Source organism: Pristiophorus japonicus, chromosome 30 (assembly GCF_044704955.1).
Source record: "Pristiophorus japonicus isolate sPriJap1 chromosome 30, sPriJap1.hap1, whole genome shotgun sequence".
Taxonomy (NCBI): domain Eukaryota; kingdom Metazoa; phylum Chordata; class Chondrichthyes; family Pristiophoridae; genus Pristiophorus; species Pristiophorus japonicus.
Genome location: NC_092006.1, coordinates 3534777 through 3550869, shown reverse-complemented (window position 1 = coordinate 3550869; position 16093 = coordinate 3534777). Strand labels below are relative to the sequence as shown.

General features: G+C 53.6%; 2 protein-coding genes across 4 annotated transcripts in view; one reads left to right on the top strand and one right to left on the bottom strand.

Annotated features, from left to right (window-relative positions):
- ilf2 (interleukin enhancer binding factor 2) overlaps positions 1-1541 on the bottom strand; it is a 33909-nt gene extending 32368 nt beyond the window's left edge. For both annotated transcript variants that reach the window (XM_070868556.1, XM_070868557.1), the window contains exon 1: positions 1372-1541. In XM_070868556.1, the coding sequence (XP_070724657.1) occupies positions 1372-1376 (5 nt within the window). In that variant the 5' untranslated portion in view covers positions 1377-1541. The remainder of the gene's footprint in view (positions 1-1371) is intronic.
- Positions 1542-4772: 3231 nt separating this feature from the next.
- pmvk (phosphomevalonate kinase) lies at positions 4773-14647 on the top strand. 2 transcript variants are annotated; one of them, XM_070868718.1, is made up of 4 exons: positions 4773-4847; positions 11494-11646; positions 12973-13102; positions 14473-14647. In XM_070868718.1, exons 2-4 carry the CDS (start codon positions 11521-11523, stop codon positions 14613-14615), a joined length of 399 nt encoding a protein of 132 aa, XP_070724819.1. In that variant the 5' UTR covers positions 4773-4847; positions 11494-11520; the 3' UTR covers positions 14616-14647. The 2 variants fall into 2 exon arrangements, with proteins under 2 accessions (XP_070724819.1, XP_070724818.1); XM_070868717.1 differs by lacking the exon at positions 4773-4847 and adding an exon at positions 7942-7999.
- The last annotated feature ends 1446 nt before the right edge of the window (positions 14648-16093 follow it).

Sequence of the window (16093 nt, the reverse complement as noted above, 5' to 3'; positions counted from 1 at the left end):
GGAGGTGTGGGGGGTGAGGGGGAGGGGGAGGGTGTAGGGGGGGTGAGGGGAGGGTGTAGGGGGGGGTGAGGGGAGGGTGTAGGGGGGGGTGAGGGGTAGGGGGGGTGAGGGGTAGGGGGGGTGAGGGGTAGGGGGAGGGGTAGGGGAGGGGGAGGTGTGGGGGGTGAGGGGAGGGGGAGGTGTGGGGGGTGAGGGGAGGGGGAGGTGTGGGGGGTGAGGGGAGGGGGAGGTGTGGGGGGTGAGGGGAGGGGGAGGTGTGGGGGGTGAGGGGAGGAGGTGTGGGGGGTGAGGGGAGGGGGAGGTGTGGGGGGTGAGGGGAGGGGGAGGTGTGGGGGGTGAGGGGAGGGGGAGGTGTGGGGGGTGAGGGGAGGGGGAGGTGTGGGGGGGTGGGGGGAGGGGGAGGTGTGGGGGGTGAGGGGGGGGAGGTGTGGGGGGTGAGGGGAGGGGAGGTGTGGGGGGTGAGGGGAGGGGAGGTGTGGGGGGTGAGGGGAGGGGGAGGTGTGGGGGGTGAGGGGAGGGGGAGGTGTGGGGGGTGAGGGGGAGGGGGAGGTGTGGGGGGGTGAGGGGAGGGGGGAGGTGTGGGGGGTGAGGGGAGGGGGAGGTGTGGGGGGTGAGGGGAGGGGGAGGTGTGGGGGGTGAGGGGAGGGGGAGGTGTGGGGGGTGAGGGGAGGGGGAGGTGTGGGGGGTGAGGGGAGGGGGAGGTGTGGGGGGTGAGGGGAGGGGGAGGTGTGGGGGGTGAGGGGAGGGGGAGGTGTGGGGGGTGAGGGGAGGGGGAGGGTGTGGGGGGTGAGGGGAGGGGGAGGGTGTTGGGGGGTGAGGGGAGGGGGAGGGTGTTGGGGGGTGAGGGGAGGGGGAGGTGTGGGGGGTGAGGGGAGGGGGAGGTGTGGGGGGTGAGGGGAGGGGGAGGTGTGGGGGGTGAGGGGAGGGGGAGGTGTGGGGGGTGAGGGGAGGGGGAGGGTGTTGGGGGGTGAGGGGAGGGGGAGGGTGTTGGGGGGTGAGGGGAGGGGGAGGTGTGGGGGGTGAGGGGAGGGGGAGGTGTGGGGGGTGAGGGGTGGGGGAAAAAATGCAGAAATTACACAAAAGCTTCAATAAAATCCACAAATTTAGACAAATTGAGGGGAAAAAACACAACAATAAAAGAATGCACCAAAGCCCAAACACTTTGCACATGAATTAATGCAACAATCGAAGTTTCAAAAAACACGAAATTATACATTTAAATGATTACAAAAAAAAAAGGATGAGAAAAAGCCGCAAAATGGAGGCGCGCCATGAGGCCCCGGGCTCCATTATTCGACGCCCCGGGCCCGGATGGCCCTCCCGCGGGGAAACTCCCCGCCAGCCCCTCCGCCCCGGAACATTTTTTTTTACCTCATGTTTTTTTTTTCTCCCGGCAATTTAATTATTATTTCCGCAGCTGGAAGAACCCCCAAAAACAACAACAACAACCGGGGCACCCGACCACCTCGGCCGCTCGCACACAACTCAAACCCGGCCGCCGCGATCCGCGCCTCCTGCTGCTGCCGCCGCCGCCGCTTTCCGAAACGCGACGTCCCATTGGCTGGCCGGCCGGCCCGGCAACGGCCGCCCGCCAATCACAGGGCGCCGCTCATTCAGCGCGTGGGGTGGTGGGGGGGGGGTGAGAGGGGAGGCGGCGTGCTCTGGCGGTGACGTCAACGCGCCCTTCAGCCACTGAATGAATGGGCTGCACTCTTAAAGGGGCAGCTGCTCACTCTCCTCCCCATTGGAATTATCACTCTTAAAGGGGCAGCTGCTCACTCTCCTCCCCATTGAATTCTCACTCTTAAAGGGGCAGCTCCTCACTCCTCCCCATTGAATTCTCACTCTTAAAGGGGCAGCTGCTCACTCTCCTCCCCATTGAGTTCTCACTCTTAAAGGGGCAGCTGCTCACTCTCCTCCCCATTGAATTCTCACTCTTAAAGGGGCAGCTCCTCACTTTCCTCCCCATTGGAATTCTCACTCTTAAAGCGACAGGTCCTCACTCCTCCCTTTGACTCGGCTTCACTCCGAAAGGGGAAAGAGCCTCATCCCCTAATGAATGTTCACTCTTAAAGGGAAAGATCCTCATCCTCCTCTATTGAATGGGATTTCACTCTTAAAGGGAAAGAGCGTCATCCCCAGTGATTGTTCACTCTTAAAGGGACAGGTCCTCATCCTCCTCTATTGATTGGGCTTCACTCTTAAAGGCAAAGATCCTCCCCTCCTCCCCTTGAACTGGCTGATTCCTGAAGGGAAAGCGCCCCATCCCCAAGTGAATGATCAATTTTAAAGGGACAGCTCCTTATTTCCATCTATTGAATGGGCTTCACTCTTAAAGGGACAAGTCCTCATCCCCTCTATTGAATGTGCTTCACTCTTAAAGGGACAGGCCCTCACCCCCTTACAACAAGTGCAAATTACTGCAGATACTGAAAATCTGAAATTACAAACAGAACATGCTGGAAACGCTCAGCAGGTCAACTGATATGTGAACTGTTTCTCTCTCCACAGATGTTGCCTGACCCGCTGAGTATTTCCAGCAGTTTCTGGTTTATTTCAAACCTCCTCTACACCCTTACTGAGGCCTTTACATCTTTCCTGAAGTGACAGATAGATGGGCAGATGGAGGGATCGATTGATCGTCAGAACTGGAAAAACTTAGAGATGTAACAAGCTTTAAGCTCCACTTTCCTTGCCCCCTGAACTTGTTTTAAACATGTTTCCTACATTACAACAGGGTTTACACTTCAAAAATACTTCATTTGCTGTAAAACACTTTGGGACGTCCCAAGGTGGTGAAAGGTGTCTCCGGGGAAGAGAATGACAAAAAAATGAAAACATATTCGGAATGAAAAGATCTCAAACGCAAAAAAAAAATCAACTAGGGAGGGATGGAAGAAGACATAAACCACGGATTTCAAACGGAGACGTTGCCATGAACGAGTACATTATGCACAACTTTATCTGCATTGTTGCAGTGACGACACATCAAAAAATAGTACTTCATTGGCTGTAAAGCGCTGTGAGGCATCCTTACGGCAGGAAAGGCACTGTATAACGAAAGAAAGATTAGCATTTCTATAGCGCCTTTCACGACCTTAGGACGTCCCAAAGCGCTTTACAGCCGATGAAGTACTTTTGGAGTGTAGTCACTGTTGTAATATGGGAAACGCGGTGTTGCTCGAACGGCAATTTCACTAGTCGTGTGACTAGTCGTTGCCTACGACGGTTCTTGAGTTAAATACCAAATGACACACTAGACAATGGCAGTACCATTAATGTTCGTTTCATACAGAAGATGTACAAGACTCACTACTTAGACTTTGTAGTTACCAATAGGTCCGGTCTGTACTAACACTGTTCTGTCAAGGGTCTCTTCCCTGGTACCTACTTCTGTCGAGTGTTGCTCCAAGGTTCTCACCCAGGACACTCCGAACCTATCTATCTTTATACCTTTCTTCTGCCTGTTCTGTTCTAAACTAAACTGGCGAGTTGGTTCCGGTAAGTCTGAGGTGAACATGTCAGTAAGTCTAATGTAATCAGCTAAATTCGATGCTAATGTCTGGCCGATTCACTAGTAGCCTGCACCTGCCCTATTGTAACACAATTGGGGTGACTAGCTTCTTTCCTGCAGAAAATTGAAAGTGCATAATGGCCTATACTTCCACTCGCGGCAGCTCAATTAGCGCACAGAAAGCTCCCACAAACAGCAATGTGATAACATAGAAACATAGAAAATAGGTGCAGGAGCAGGCTATTCGACCCTTCGAGCCTGCACCACCATTCAATATGATCATGGCTGATCATTCACCTCAGTACCCCATTCCTGCTTTCTCTCCATACCCCTTGATCCCTTTAGCCGTAATGGCCACATCGAACTCCCTTTTGAATAAATCTAACGAACTGGCCTCAACAACTTTCTGTGGTAGAGAATTCCACAGGTTCACCACTCTCTGGGTGAAGAAGTTTCTCCTCATCTCGGTCCTAAATAGCTTACCCCTTATCCTTAGACTGTGATCCCTGGTTCTGGACTTCCTCAACATCGGGAACATTCTTCCTGCATCTAACCTGTCCAATCCCGTTAGAATTTTATATCTTTCTATGAGATCCCCTCTCATCCTTCTAAATTCCAGTGAATATAAGCCTAGTCGATCCAGTCTCTCCTCATATGTCAGTCCTGCCATCCTGGGAATCAGTCTGGTGAACCTTCGCTGCACTCCCTCAATAGCAAGAATGTCCTTCCTCAGATTAGGAGACCAAAACTGCACACAATATTCCAGGTGTGGTCTCACCAAGGCCCGGTACAACAGCAGGGCCGGTAAGCCTAACCGATCCAGTCTCTCTGTGTTTCAGTGATGGTGATTGAGGGATAAGTATTGGAGTCCAGGACACCGGGGGAAGAACTTAGCACCCCCAAACCTCTGCAAATGCAACTTCTTTCTTTTCTATTTTACAAAGAAGCGGGCGGAACGAATCTCCGGGTCAGCTGATGGTGGAGCTGCCCGGAGCGCTTTGGGCGGTGCGCTCCTGCTTGGACTGTGCCATTATGTGGATAAGGGGGGGAACAGAACGAATAAAAGTCAATAAAAGGGTCGGGCGGGGTAGGGGCCGGGCGGTGAGGGTCTATAATTATGTAGGGAATTAATGAGGGTTGTTGTAGCGAGAGGTGGGGCTGCGGTGGTTTGAGGGGGGGGGGTTTGTGGTTTGTGGTTGGGGATTGGGTGGGGACACCCCTCTCGGAGGGGGAGTGGTACAACCCTGATCAAGATGGCGCCGGCGCTGCTGCTGCTGTTCAGTGGCAAGAGGAAAGCGGGCAAGGACTTTATCACCGACTCGCTGCAGAGCCGGTCAGTGGCCGCCAAACTCCCCCACTGCACCCTCCACCTCAGTCTGCACCGTCCCCACCCACTCCCCCCCGAAAAAAAAAGCGGCGGATATTCGACTGTGGGAGGCATCACACGATCTCACAATTATCCCCCTCCGTCTCCTCCCCCGCGTCTCTTTTTGTGATTCACCCCCGACTGGGTTTGTACTGTCCTCATCACCTCCCCACACCCGCCTTCGGCCACAACCAACCCCCCCCACCCCCCCCAAAGGATATTCGACTGTAGGGGGACATCACATCATCTCTCAATCCTGCCCCTCCCTTCCCCTCCTCCCCCGTGTCTCTTTTTGTGATTCGCGCCCTACCCCCTACTGTGTTTGTACCGTCCTCACACCCACCACCCCCCCTCCCGCCCCCGGCCACAACCACTCCAAAGGATATTCGACTGTGGATGGCATCTCTCACCTGCCCTCTTTCTTGTGAATGATCAGCCATGATCATATTGAATGGCGGTGCAGGCTTGAAGGGCCGAATGGCCTGCTCCTGCACCTAATTTCTATGTTTCCTCCCCCCCTCCCCACCCGGCACGTCTCTCTTTGTGAGCTACTCTCTTGCCCCACCACACCCACTACCTCTGGATATTGTACCGGCTTCATCCCTTCCACCACCGCTCCCCGCCCCCACCCCAACCTACAGACTCTGTGTGGGGGAGGGATATTCGACTGTGCGGGGCATCGCACGCTAATCCTGATCCCGGTCTTCCCCTCCCCGTGTCTCTTTTTGTGAACGACTTTACGCCCCTCTGGGTTTATACGGGCCTCAACCCCGCCCCCCCCCAATCAACAAAAACCCCAGGCAGATTTTTGACTGGGTGGGGCATGACCCTATCTCCTGGCCTCTTTCCCCGCCCCCCCCCACCCATTTTTGTGACCAACTTTCCCCCCACTCTGGGTTTTGAACAGCCTCCCTCCCCCTCCCCCTCCCCCTCCCAAATATGGGCAGATGGAGTTAGGTCGCAGATCAGTTATGATCTCATTTAATGACGGAATAGCCTTGAAGGGCTGAATGGCCTCCTCCTATTCCTATTTACCTAGGATTACATCGGATATACAGCACAGAAACAGGCCATTCGGCCCAAACAGACCATGCCAGCGTTTATGCCCCACTCGAGCCTCCTCCCGTCTTTCCCCATCTAAATCTATCAGCATCACCCTCTATTCCCTTCTCCCCCATACGCTTGTCCAGCCTCCCCTTAAATACATCGCTACTATTCGCCTCAACCCCTCCCTGTGGCAGCGAGTGCCACATTCTCACCGCTCTCTGGGTAAAGAAGTTTCTCTTGAATTCCCAATTGGATTTACATAAGAACATAAGAAATAGGAGCAGGAGAAGGCCATACGGCCCCTCGAACCTGCTCCACCATTCAATAAGATCATGGTTGATCTGATCATGGACTTAGCTCCACTTCCCTGCCCGCCCCCTTATCGTTTAAGAAACTGTCTATTTCTATCTTAAATTTATTCAATGTCCCAGCTTCCACAGCTCTCTGAGGCAGCGAATTCCACAGATTTACAACCCTCTGAGAGAAGAAATTCCTCCTCATCTCAGTTTTAAATATGCAACCCCTTATTCTAAGATTATGCCCCCTAGTTCTAGTCTCCCCAATCAGTGGAAACATCCTCTCTGCATCCACCTTGTCAAGCCCCCTCATAATCTTACACGTTTCGATAAGATCACCTCTCATTCTTCTCAATTCCAATGAGTAGAGGCCCAACCTACTCGACCTTTCCTCATAAGTCAACCCCCTCATCCCCGGAGTCAACCGAGTGAACCTTCTCTGAACTGCCTCCAAAGCAAGTATACCCTTTTGTAAATATGGAAACCAAAACTGCACGCAGTACTCCAGGTGTGGCCTCACCAATACCCTGTATAACTGTAGCAAGACTTCCCTGCTTTTATACTCCATCCCCTTTGCAATAAAGGCCAAGATACCATTGGCCTTCCTGATCACTTGCTGTTCCTGCATACTAACCTTTTGTGTTTCATGCACAAGTACCCCCAGGTCCCGCTGTACTGCAGCATTTTACAATCTTTCTCCATTTAAATAATAACTTGCTCTTTGATTTTTTCAGCCAAAGTGCATGACCTCACACTTTCCAACATTATATTCCATCTGCCAAATTTTTGCCCACTCACTTAGCCTGATTTTTTTGTGTCCTCCTCACACATTGCTTTTCCTCCCATCTTTGTATCGTCAGCAAACTTGGCTACGTTACACTCAGTCCCTTCATCCAAGTCGTTAATATAGATTGTAAATAGTTGGGGTCCCAGCACTGATCCCTGCGGTACCCCACAAGTTGCTGGTTGCCAACCAGACAATGAACCGTTTATCCCGACTCTCTGTTTTCTTGGTGACTATCTGATATCGATGGCCTCTAGTTATGTTCTTCCCCACAAGTGGAAACACTCTGTATCCACTCTATCAAAACCTTTCATCATTTTAAAGACCTCTATTAGCTCACCCCTCAGCCTTTTTTCAAGAGAGAAGAGACCCCCAGCCTGCTCATCCTTTCCTGATATGTAAACCCTCACATCTCTGATATCATCTTTGTAAATCTCTGCACCCTCTCCAGTGCCTCGATATCCTTTTTATAACACGGCGACCAGAACCGTACGCAGTGCTCCAAGTGTGGTCCAACCAAGGTTCGGTACAGGTTTAGCATAACTTCCCTACTTTTCAATTGGAAATAAACCCTAGTTCCTGGTTTGCTTTTTTACGGCCTTGCTAACCCGTGTTGCAACTTTTAGTGATTTGTGTATTTGTATCCCAGATCCCTTTGTTCCTTTACCCCACCCAGACTCACACCCTCCCAGTAATAAGTGACCTCCCTATTCTTCCGACCAAAATGTAATAGCAGACGTTTAACTGTGTTGAACGTCATTTGCCAATTCTGTGCCTATTCTGCAAGTTTATTCATGCCCTGCTGTCATGTGTTGCAGTCCTTCTCAGTATTTACCCTCTGACCCTCTGGGAGAAAGGTTCCGGTTGGCTGGCAGTGATAACTCGGGAGTGACTGTGACCTTCCTCTTGTCTGCTTTTTGTCTTGGAGGTTGGGAGTCGGAACCTGTGCCATTCTAAGATTGTCGGCGCCCATTAAGGAGCACTATGCCAAGGTACTCTCGTGTGGGCTCAGCCCACAGCACATTGCTTCTTCATTCACTCTGTCTTGTCCCTCACTCTCCCTCAACCAGTCATGCTGCCCCGTCCCAACTCCACCCCCTTTCTCCCTCCCGCATCTGTTAAAACCAGCTTAATACCCCTTTAAATCCATCAGTCGGCAACTGACAGGGCAGCAAGGGACAGGTGCATGAACAGAGAGACCTCCGGGGGTATATGGGCACAAATCGATGAAGGTGGCAGGGCAGGTTGAGAAAGCGGTTTAAAAACGTTTACGGGATCCTGGGCTTCATAAATGGAGGCATAGAGTACAAAAGCGTAGAAGTTATGATGAACCTGTATAAAACACTGGTTCAGTCTCAACTGGAGTATTGTGTCCAATTCTGGGCACCGCACTGTGGGAAGGATGGGTGCAGCCTTGGAGAGGGTGCAGAAAATATTTCCGGGAATGTTTCCCGGGATGAGGGACTTCAGTGACGGGGAGAGACTGGAGAAGCTGGGGTTGTTCCCCTTGGAGCAGAGAAGGCCGAGAGGAGATTTGATCGAGGGGTTCAAAATCACGAGGGGTCTGGACAGAGTAGAGAGAGAGAAACTGTTCCCATTGGTGGAAGGGTGGAGAACCAGAGGGCACAGATTTAAGGCGATTGGCAGAAGGCGACGGGAGGGAAAAGGTTTTTCCGCAGCGAGTGGTTAGGATCTGGAACGCGCTGCCTGAGAGGGTGCTGGAGGCAGACTCGATCGTGGCTTTCAAACGGGAGTTGGATGAGTAGCTGAAGGAGGCGAGAGAGAGAGAGAGAGACTGCTGCCCACTGAGCCACAAAGCTGGAAGTAATTTTAAGAAACCTGAGTCCACTTTGATCAGCGGCAATTATCAATTGAGACTTTTGACGGTTGTTCTGCAGGCGGTGATTGCTGAACGGGATGTGGTTTATGCAACAACAAGAACTTGAATTTATAGAGCGCCTGGAACAGGTTAGAGGCAGGAAGAATGTTCCCGATGTTGGGGAAGTCCAGAACCAGGGGGCACAGTCTAAGGATAAAGGGTAGGCCATTTAGGACCGAGATGAGGAGAAACTTCTTCACCCAGAGAGTGGTGAACCTGTGGAATTCTCTACCACAGAGAGTTGTTGAGGCCAGTTCGTTAGCTGGGGACTGGGAGAAATTTAGAACTCAGCAGAGGAGGACAAAGGGTTTGATTAGGGCAGGGAAAATGGAGTATGAGAAGAAGCTTGCAGGGAACATTAAGACGGATTGCAAAAGTTTCTATAGATATGTAAAGAGAAAAAGGTTAGTAAAGACAAACGTAGGTCCCCTGCAGTCAGAATCAGGGGAAGTCATAACGGGGAACAAAGAAATGGCGGACCAATTGAACAAGTACTTTGGTTCGGTATTCACGAAGGAGGACACGAACAACCTTCCGGTTATTAAAGGGGTCGGGGGGTCTAGTAAGGAGGAGGAACTGAGGGAAATCCTTATTAGCCGGGAAATTGTGTTGGGGAAATTGATGGGATTGAAGGCCGATAAATCCCCAGGGCCTGATGGACTGCATCCCAGAGTACTTAAGGAGGTGGCCTTGGAAATAGTGGATGCGTTGACAGTCATTTTCCAACATTCCATTGACTCTGGATCAGTTCCTATGGAGTGGAGGGTAGCCAATGTAACCCCACTTTTTAAAAAAGGAGGGAGAGAGAAAACAGGGAATTATAGACCGGTCAGCCTGACATCGGTAGTGGGTAAAATGATGGAATCAATTATTAAGGATGTCATAGCAGTGCATTTGGAAAGAGGTGACATGATAGGTCCAAGTCAGCATGGATTTGTGAAAGGGAAATCATGCTTGACAAATCTTCTGGAATTTTTTGAGGATGTTTCCAGTAGAGTGGATAAGGGAGAACCAGTTGATGTGGTATATTTGGACTTTCAGAAGGCGTTCGACAAGGTCCCACACAAGAGATTGATGTGCAAAGTTAGAGCACATGGGATTGGGGGTAGTGTACTGACATGGATTGAGAACTGGTTGTCAGACAGGAAGCAAAGAGTAGGAGTAAATGGGTACTTTTCAGAATGGCAGGCAGTGACTAGTGGGGTACCGCAGGGTTCTGTGCTGGGGCCCCAGCTGTTTACACTGTACATTAATGATTTAGATGAGGGAATTGAGTGTAGTATCTCCAAGTTTGCGGATGACACTAAGTTGGGTGGCAGTGTGAGCTGCGAGGAGGATGCTGTGAGGCTGCAGAGCGACTTGGATAGGTTAGGTGAGTGGGCAAATGCATGGCAGATGAAGTATAATGTGGATAAATGTGAGGTTATCCACTTTGGTGGTAAAAACAGAGAGACAGACTATTATCTGAATGGTGACAGATTAGGAAAAGGGGAGGTGCAAAGAGACCTGGGTGTCATGGTACATCAGTCATTGAAGGTTGGCATGCAGGTGCAGCAGGCGGTTAAGAAAGCAAATGGCATGTTGGCCTTCATAGCAAGGGGATTTGAGTACAGGGGCAGGGAGGTGTTGCTACAGTTGTACAGGGCATTGGTGAGGCCACACCTGGAGTATTGTGTACAGTTTTGGTCTCCTAACCTGAGGAAGGACATTCTTGCTATTGAGGGAGTGCAGCGAAGGTTCACCAGACTGATTCCCGGGATGGCGGGACTGACCTATCAAGAAAGACTGGATCAACTGGGCTTGTATTCACTGGAGTTCAGAAGAATGAGAGGGGACCTCATAGAAACATATAAAATTCTGACGGGGTTAGACAGGTTAGATGCAGGAAGAATGTTCCCAATGTTGGGGAAGTCCAGAACCAGGGGTCACAGTCTAAGGATAAGGGGTAAGCCATTTAGGACCGAGATGCGGAGGAACTTCTTCACCCAGAGAGTGGTGAACCTGTGGAATTCTCTACCACAGAAAGTTGTTGAGGCCAATTCACTAAATATATTCAAAAAGGAGTTAGATGAGGTCCTTACTGCTAGGGGGATCAAGGGGTATGGCGAGAAAGCAGGAATGGGGTACTGAAGTTGAATGTTCAGCCATGAACTCATTGAATGGCGGTGCAGGCTAGAAGGGCCGAATAGCCTGCTCCTGCACCTATTTTCTATGTTTCTATGTAATGCAGTGAAACACCCCAGGGCACTTCACAGGAGTATTATGAGATAAAAATTTGACCCCGAGCTGGATAAGGAGATATTAAGGACAGGTGACCAAAAGCTGGGTCACAGAGGGAGGTTTTAAGGAGGGTCTTAAAGGAGGAGAGAGAGAGGCGGAGAGGTTTAGGGAGGGAGTTCCAGAGCTTGGGGGCCCAGGCAGCTGAAGGCACGGCCGCCGATGGTGGAGCGATTATAATCGGGGATGGTCAGGAGGGCAGAATTAGAGGACTTGTTGCGAGTTAGGACACGGGCTGCCGAGTTTTGGATCACCGGTAGTGAGTGTAATGTGGTTTTGGGAGACTCATCACCAGGGCAGTGCACCGACACTTGCTGCTTTCTGTACCAGGAGCACGGGCTGGACCTGCAGCAGTTGATGGCCGCCAGCGAGTACAAGGAGCGATACCGAGCACAAATGATCCGCTGGGGGGAAAAGCAACGCGACAGAGATCCCGGCTTCTTCTGTCGTTTAATCGTCAAGGATGTGAAGCAGCCTGTCTGGGTAAGGACACCTCCGCGGAATTCAGAGACTCGCCCGAGGACCACACCCGAGAGGGGCAGTGCCGAGGGAGCGCCGCACTGTCGGAGGGGCAGTGCCGAGGGAGCGCCGCACTGTCGGAGGGGCAGTACTGAGGGAGCGCCGCACTGTTGGAGGGGCAGTGCCGAGGGAGCGCCGCACTGTCGGAGGGGCAGTACTGAGGGAGCGCCGCACTGTCGGAGGGGCAGTACTGAGGGAGCGCCGCACTGTCGGAGGGGCAGTACTGAGGGAGCGCCGCACTGTCGGAGGGGCAGTACTGAGGGAGCGCCGCACTGTCGGAGGGGCAGTACTGAGGGAGTGTTCACTGTCGGAGGGGCAGTACTGAGGGAGTGTTCACTGTCGGAGAGGCAGTACTGAGGGAGTGCTGCACTGTCGGAGGGGCAGTGCCGAGGGAGTGTTCACTGTCGGAGGGGCAGTACTGAGGGAGTGTTCACTGTCGGAGGGGCAGTACTGAGGGAGCGCCGCACTGTCGGAGGGGCAGTACTGAGGGAGCGCCGCACTGTCAGAGGGGCAGTACTGAGGGAGCGCCGCACTGTCGGAGGGGCAGTACTGAGGGAGCGCCGCACTGTCGGAGGGGCAGTACTGAGGGAGCGCCGCACTGTCGGAGGGGCAGTACTGAGGGAGCGCCGCACTGTCGGAGGGGCGGTACTGAGGGAGCGCCGCACTGTCGGAGGGGCAGTACTGAGGGAGCGCCGCAGTGTCGGAGGGGCAGTACTGAGGGAGCGCCACACTGTCGGAGGGGCAGATTCAGTTCTACGTCAATGTGCCAAATGGAATTCAAGTGAGTGTGTGTCTGTGTCTGTGTGTATGTCTCTATGTGTGTATGTGTGTCTGTATATGTGTCTGTGTATATGTGTGTGTCTGTATATGTGTCTGTGTATATGTGTGTGTCTGTATATATGTGTGTATATGTGTGTATGTGTATCTGTGTGTGTCTGTATATGTGTCTGTGTATATGTGTGTGTCTGTGTATATGTGTGTGTCTGTATATGTGTCTGTGTATATGTGTGTATGTGTATCTGTGTGTGACAGACTGTCCGTGTGAGTGAGTTGAGTGTAGACAGGACCCCACTCCGCTCCCAGCTGTCGACACATTCGGGGTTCCTCCATGGTGAGGGGCTGCTTGAATGGGACTAGAGGCTGACCGAGGAACTCTGAACCTTGAACCCTGAACCCCAGCAAGGCCTGACCATTTGCGTGTGGGGGGGGGGGGGTGGGGCACTGACGCAGTCGCTGGCCCGTTCTGTCCCCGGCGCGATCACCCGACAGTCCAACCTTTCTTCCCCCCAGATTGTCAGCGACACCCGGCGCTGGTCAGACGTGGAATGGTTCCGGGAGCACTTTCCCCAGGTTGTGCAGACCGTGCGCGTGTCGGCATCAGAGGAGACACGGAAACAGAGAGGCTGGATCTTCACGGCAGGTAACGCTGGCTCGCGGCGGCATGGCGCTTACGTTGTCGGACGGATAGCTCAGAGACCCGGCCTAACAGTTCCGCAGCTCGGGAAATCTGGAATTAAACACCTGGTCTCGGCCAAAGTGAGCGTGGAACTGCCGGATTCTCGTTAAAAAAAAAACGAATGTGCCTTCAGGGAAAGAAATCGATCACCCTTACCGGGTCTGGCCTACACGTGACTCCAGTCCTGCACCAAAGTGCTTGACTCAGAACTGCCCGTGAAGCGGCTGTGGCTCAGTTTGTAGCGCGCTCGCCTCCGAGTCTGATGTGGATTCAAGTCCCACTCCAGGGAGCGCCGCACTGTCGGAGGGGCGGTACTGAGGGAGTGCCGCACTGTCAGAGGGGCGGTACTGAGGGAGTGTCGCACTGTCGGAGGGGCGGTACTGAGGGAGTGTCGCACTGTCGGAGGGGTGGTACTGAGGGAGCGCCGCACTGTCGGAGGGGCGGTACTGAGGGAGCGCCGCACTGTCGGAGGGAAAGTACTGAGGGAGCGCCGCACTGTCGGAGGGGCAGTACTGAGGGAGCACCGCACTGTCGGAGGGGCAGTGCTGAGGGAGCGCCGCACTGTCGGAGGGGCAGTACTGAGGGAGCGCCGCACTGTCGGAGAGGCAGTGCTGAGGGAGCGCCGCACTGTCGGAGGGGCAGTACTGAGGGAGCGCCGCACTGTCGGAGGGGCAGTACTGAGGGAGCGCCGCACTGTCGGAGGGGCGGTACTGAGGGAGCGCCGCACTGTCGGAGGGGCGGTACTGAGGGAGTGCCGCACTGTCGGAGGGGCGGTACTGAGGGAGCGCCGCACTGTCGGAGGGGCAGTACTGAGGGAGCGCCGCACTGTCGGAGGGGCAGTACTGAGGGAGCGCCGCGCTGTCGGAGGGGCAGTGCTGAGGGAGCGCCGCACTGTCGGAGGGGCAGTTCTGAGGGAGCACCGCACTGTCGGAGGGGCAGTGCTGAGGGAGCGCCGCACTGCGCTGTCAGAGGTGGCATCTTTGGATGAGACGTTAAACCGAGGCCCCGTCTGCCCTCTCGGGTGGATGTAAAAGATCCCGGGGCCACTATTGGAAGAAGAGCAGGGGAGTTCTCCCCGGTGTCCTGGGGCCGATATTTATCCCTCAACCAACATCACTAAAAACAGACGATCCGGGTCATTATCACATCGCCGTGTGTGGGAGCTTGCTGTGCGCAAATTGAGCTGCCGCGTTTCCCACAATACAACAGCGACTATACGAGAAAAGTACTTCACTGGCTGTAAAGCGACTTGAGACGTCTGGTGGTAGTGAGAGGCGCTATAGAAATGCAAGTCTTTCTTTGTTTCTTCTCCCCGACCCCCCGTTCCCGGGCAGGTGTGGACGACACACAGTCGGAGTGTGGTCTGGACGAGGGCGTCCGGTGGGACTGGACCCTGGACAACGACGGAGGGCCCGAGGGGCTGGAGGAGCAGCTGCGGCCGTTGATGGACTACATCGGAGGCCGGTTGCCGCGGTGACGGGGCGCAGGACGCCGGGGTCAGAGGTCAAGGCGGCAGGCTCGGTTGCGGGGGTGGGTGGTGGGGGGGAGGTGGGGGGGAGGGATCTGACGGTTTAACGGTGACGCGAATTGGTCCTGTAACCGCTTTGCTACGGGATTTGGTGTGACATGACGGCCAGACCAGGTCGGGGCAACAGATCTCTGGCCCGGGAGGACCTGATGGGTCTCCTGCGCAGGGGCCTGTTCATTCAACCCTGAATGCTTCCCGCCAATTCCAGGACTCCGTGACCGCTTGCCAACCTCTCCCGGAGCCTCCGGACCAGGTCCCGTGGCTTAGACGCTCCCTCCCGCAGCTCTCCATTCTCCTCCCAAGCGGCCTTAAGACGCTGCGGTTATTCCCTCCCCCCGCAACACGGTTCAGTAGCACAGTGGCTGCCTCGCTGGGCCGGTTATCCAGAGCCCTGGACTAATGTCCGAGGAACCGAGTTCAAATCCCACCCCGGCACCACGGAGGGCAGAATTTAAATTCAGTTCATTAAATAAATCTGGAATTTAAAAAAAAAAGGCTAGTACCGGATTGTCGTGAAAAACCCATCGGGGTCCTTGAGGGAAGGAAATCTACCGCCCTTACCCGGTCTGGCCGATATCTGACTCTAGATTCCTCTGCAATCTGGTTAACTCTTAACTGCCCCCTCTGGAATGACCCCTCAGTTGTATACAGGGGCAGGGAGGTGTTGCTACAGTTGTACAGGGCCTTGGTGAGGCCACACCTGGAGTATTGTGTACAGTTTTGGTCTCCTAACTTGAGGAAGGACATTCTTGCTATTGAGGGAGTGCAGCGAAGGTTCACCAGACTGATTCCCGGGATGGCGGGACTGACCTATCAAGAAAGACTGGATCAACTGGGCTTGTATTCACTGGAGTTCAGAAGAATGAGAGGGGACCTCATAGAAACGTTTAAAATTCTGACGGGTTTAGACAGGTTAGATGCAGGAAGAATGTTCCCAATGTTGGGAAAGTCCAGAACCAGGGGGTCACAGTCGAAGGATAAGGGGTAAGCCATTTAGGACCGAGATGAGGAGAAACTTCTTCACCCAGAGAGTGGTGAACCTGTGGAATTCTCTACCACAGAAAGTAGTTGAGGCCAATTCACTAAATATATTCAAAAGGGAGTTAGATGAAGTCCTTACTACTCGGGGGATCAAGGGGTATGGCGAGAAAGCAGGAAGGGGGTACTGAAGTTTCATGTTCAGCCATGAACTCATTGAATGGCGGTGCAGGCTAGAAGGGCTGAATGGCCTGCTCCTGCACCTATTTTCTATGTTTCTATAAGACGGCTCGCTCGAGGGGCGATGAGGGACAGGCTAGTGTTCACATCCCGTGAACGGAAGAAACAAACGGGAAGAAACGGGAGTGTGTGCGCACTTTGCGGGCGGGAATTGGAACATGGCCATTGGGAGAGGGAGAGGGAACGCCGGATAGAGATCGGAAACAGGA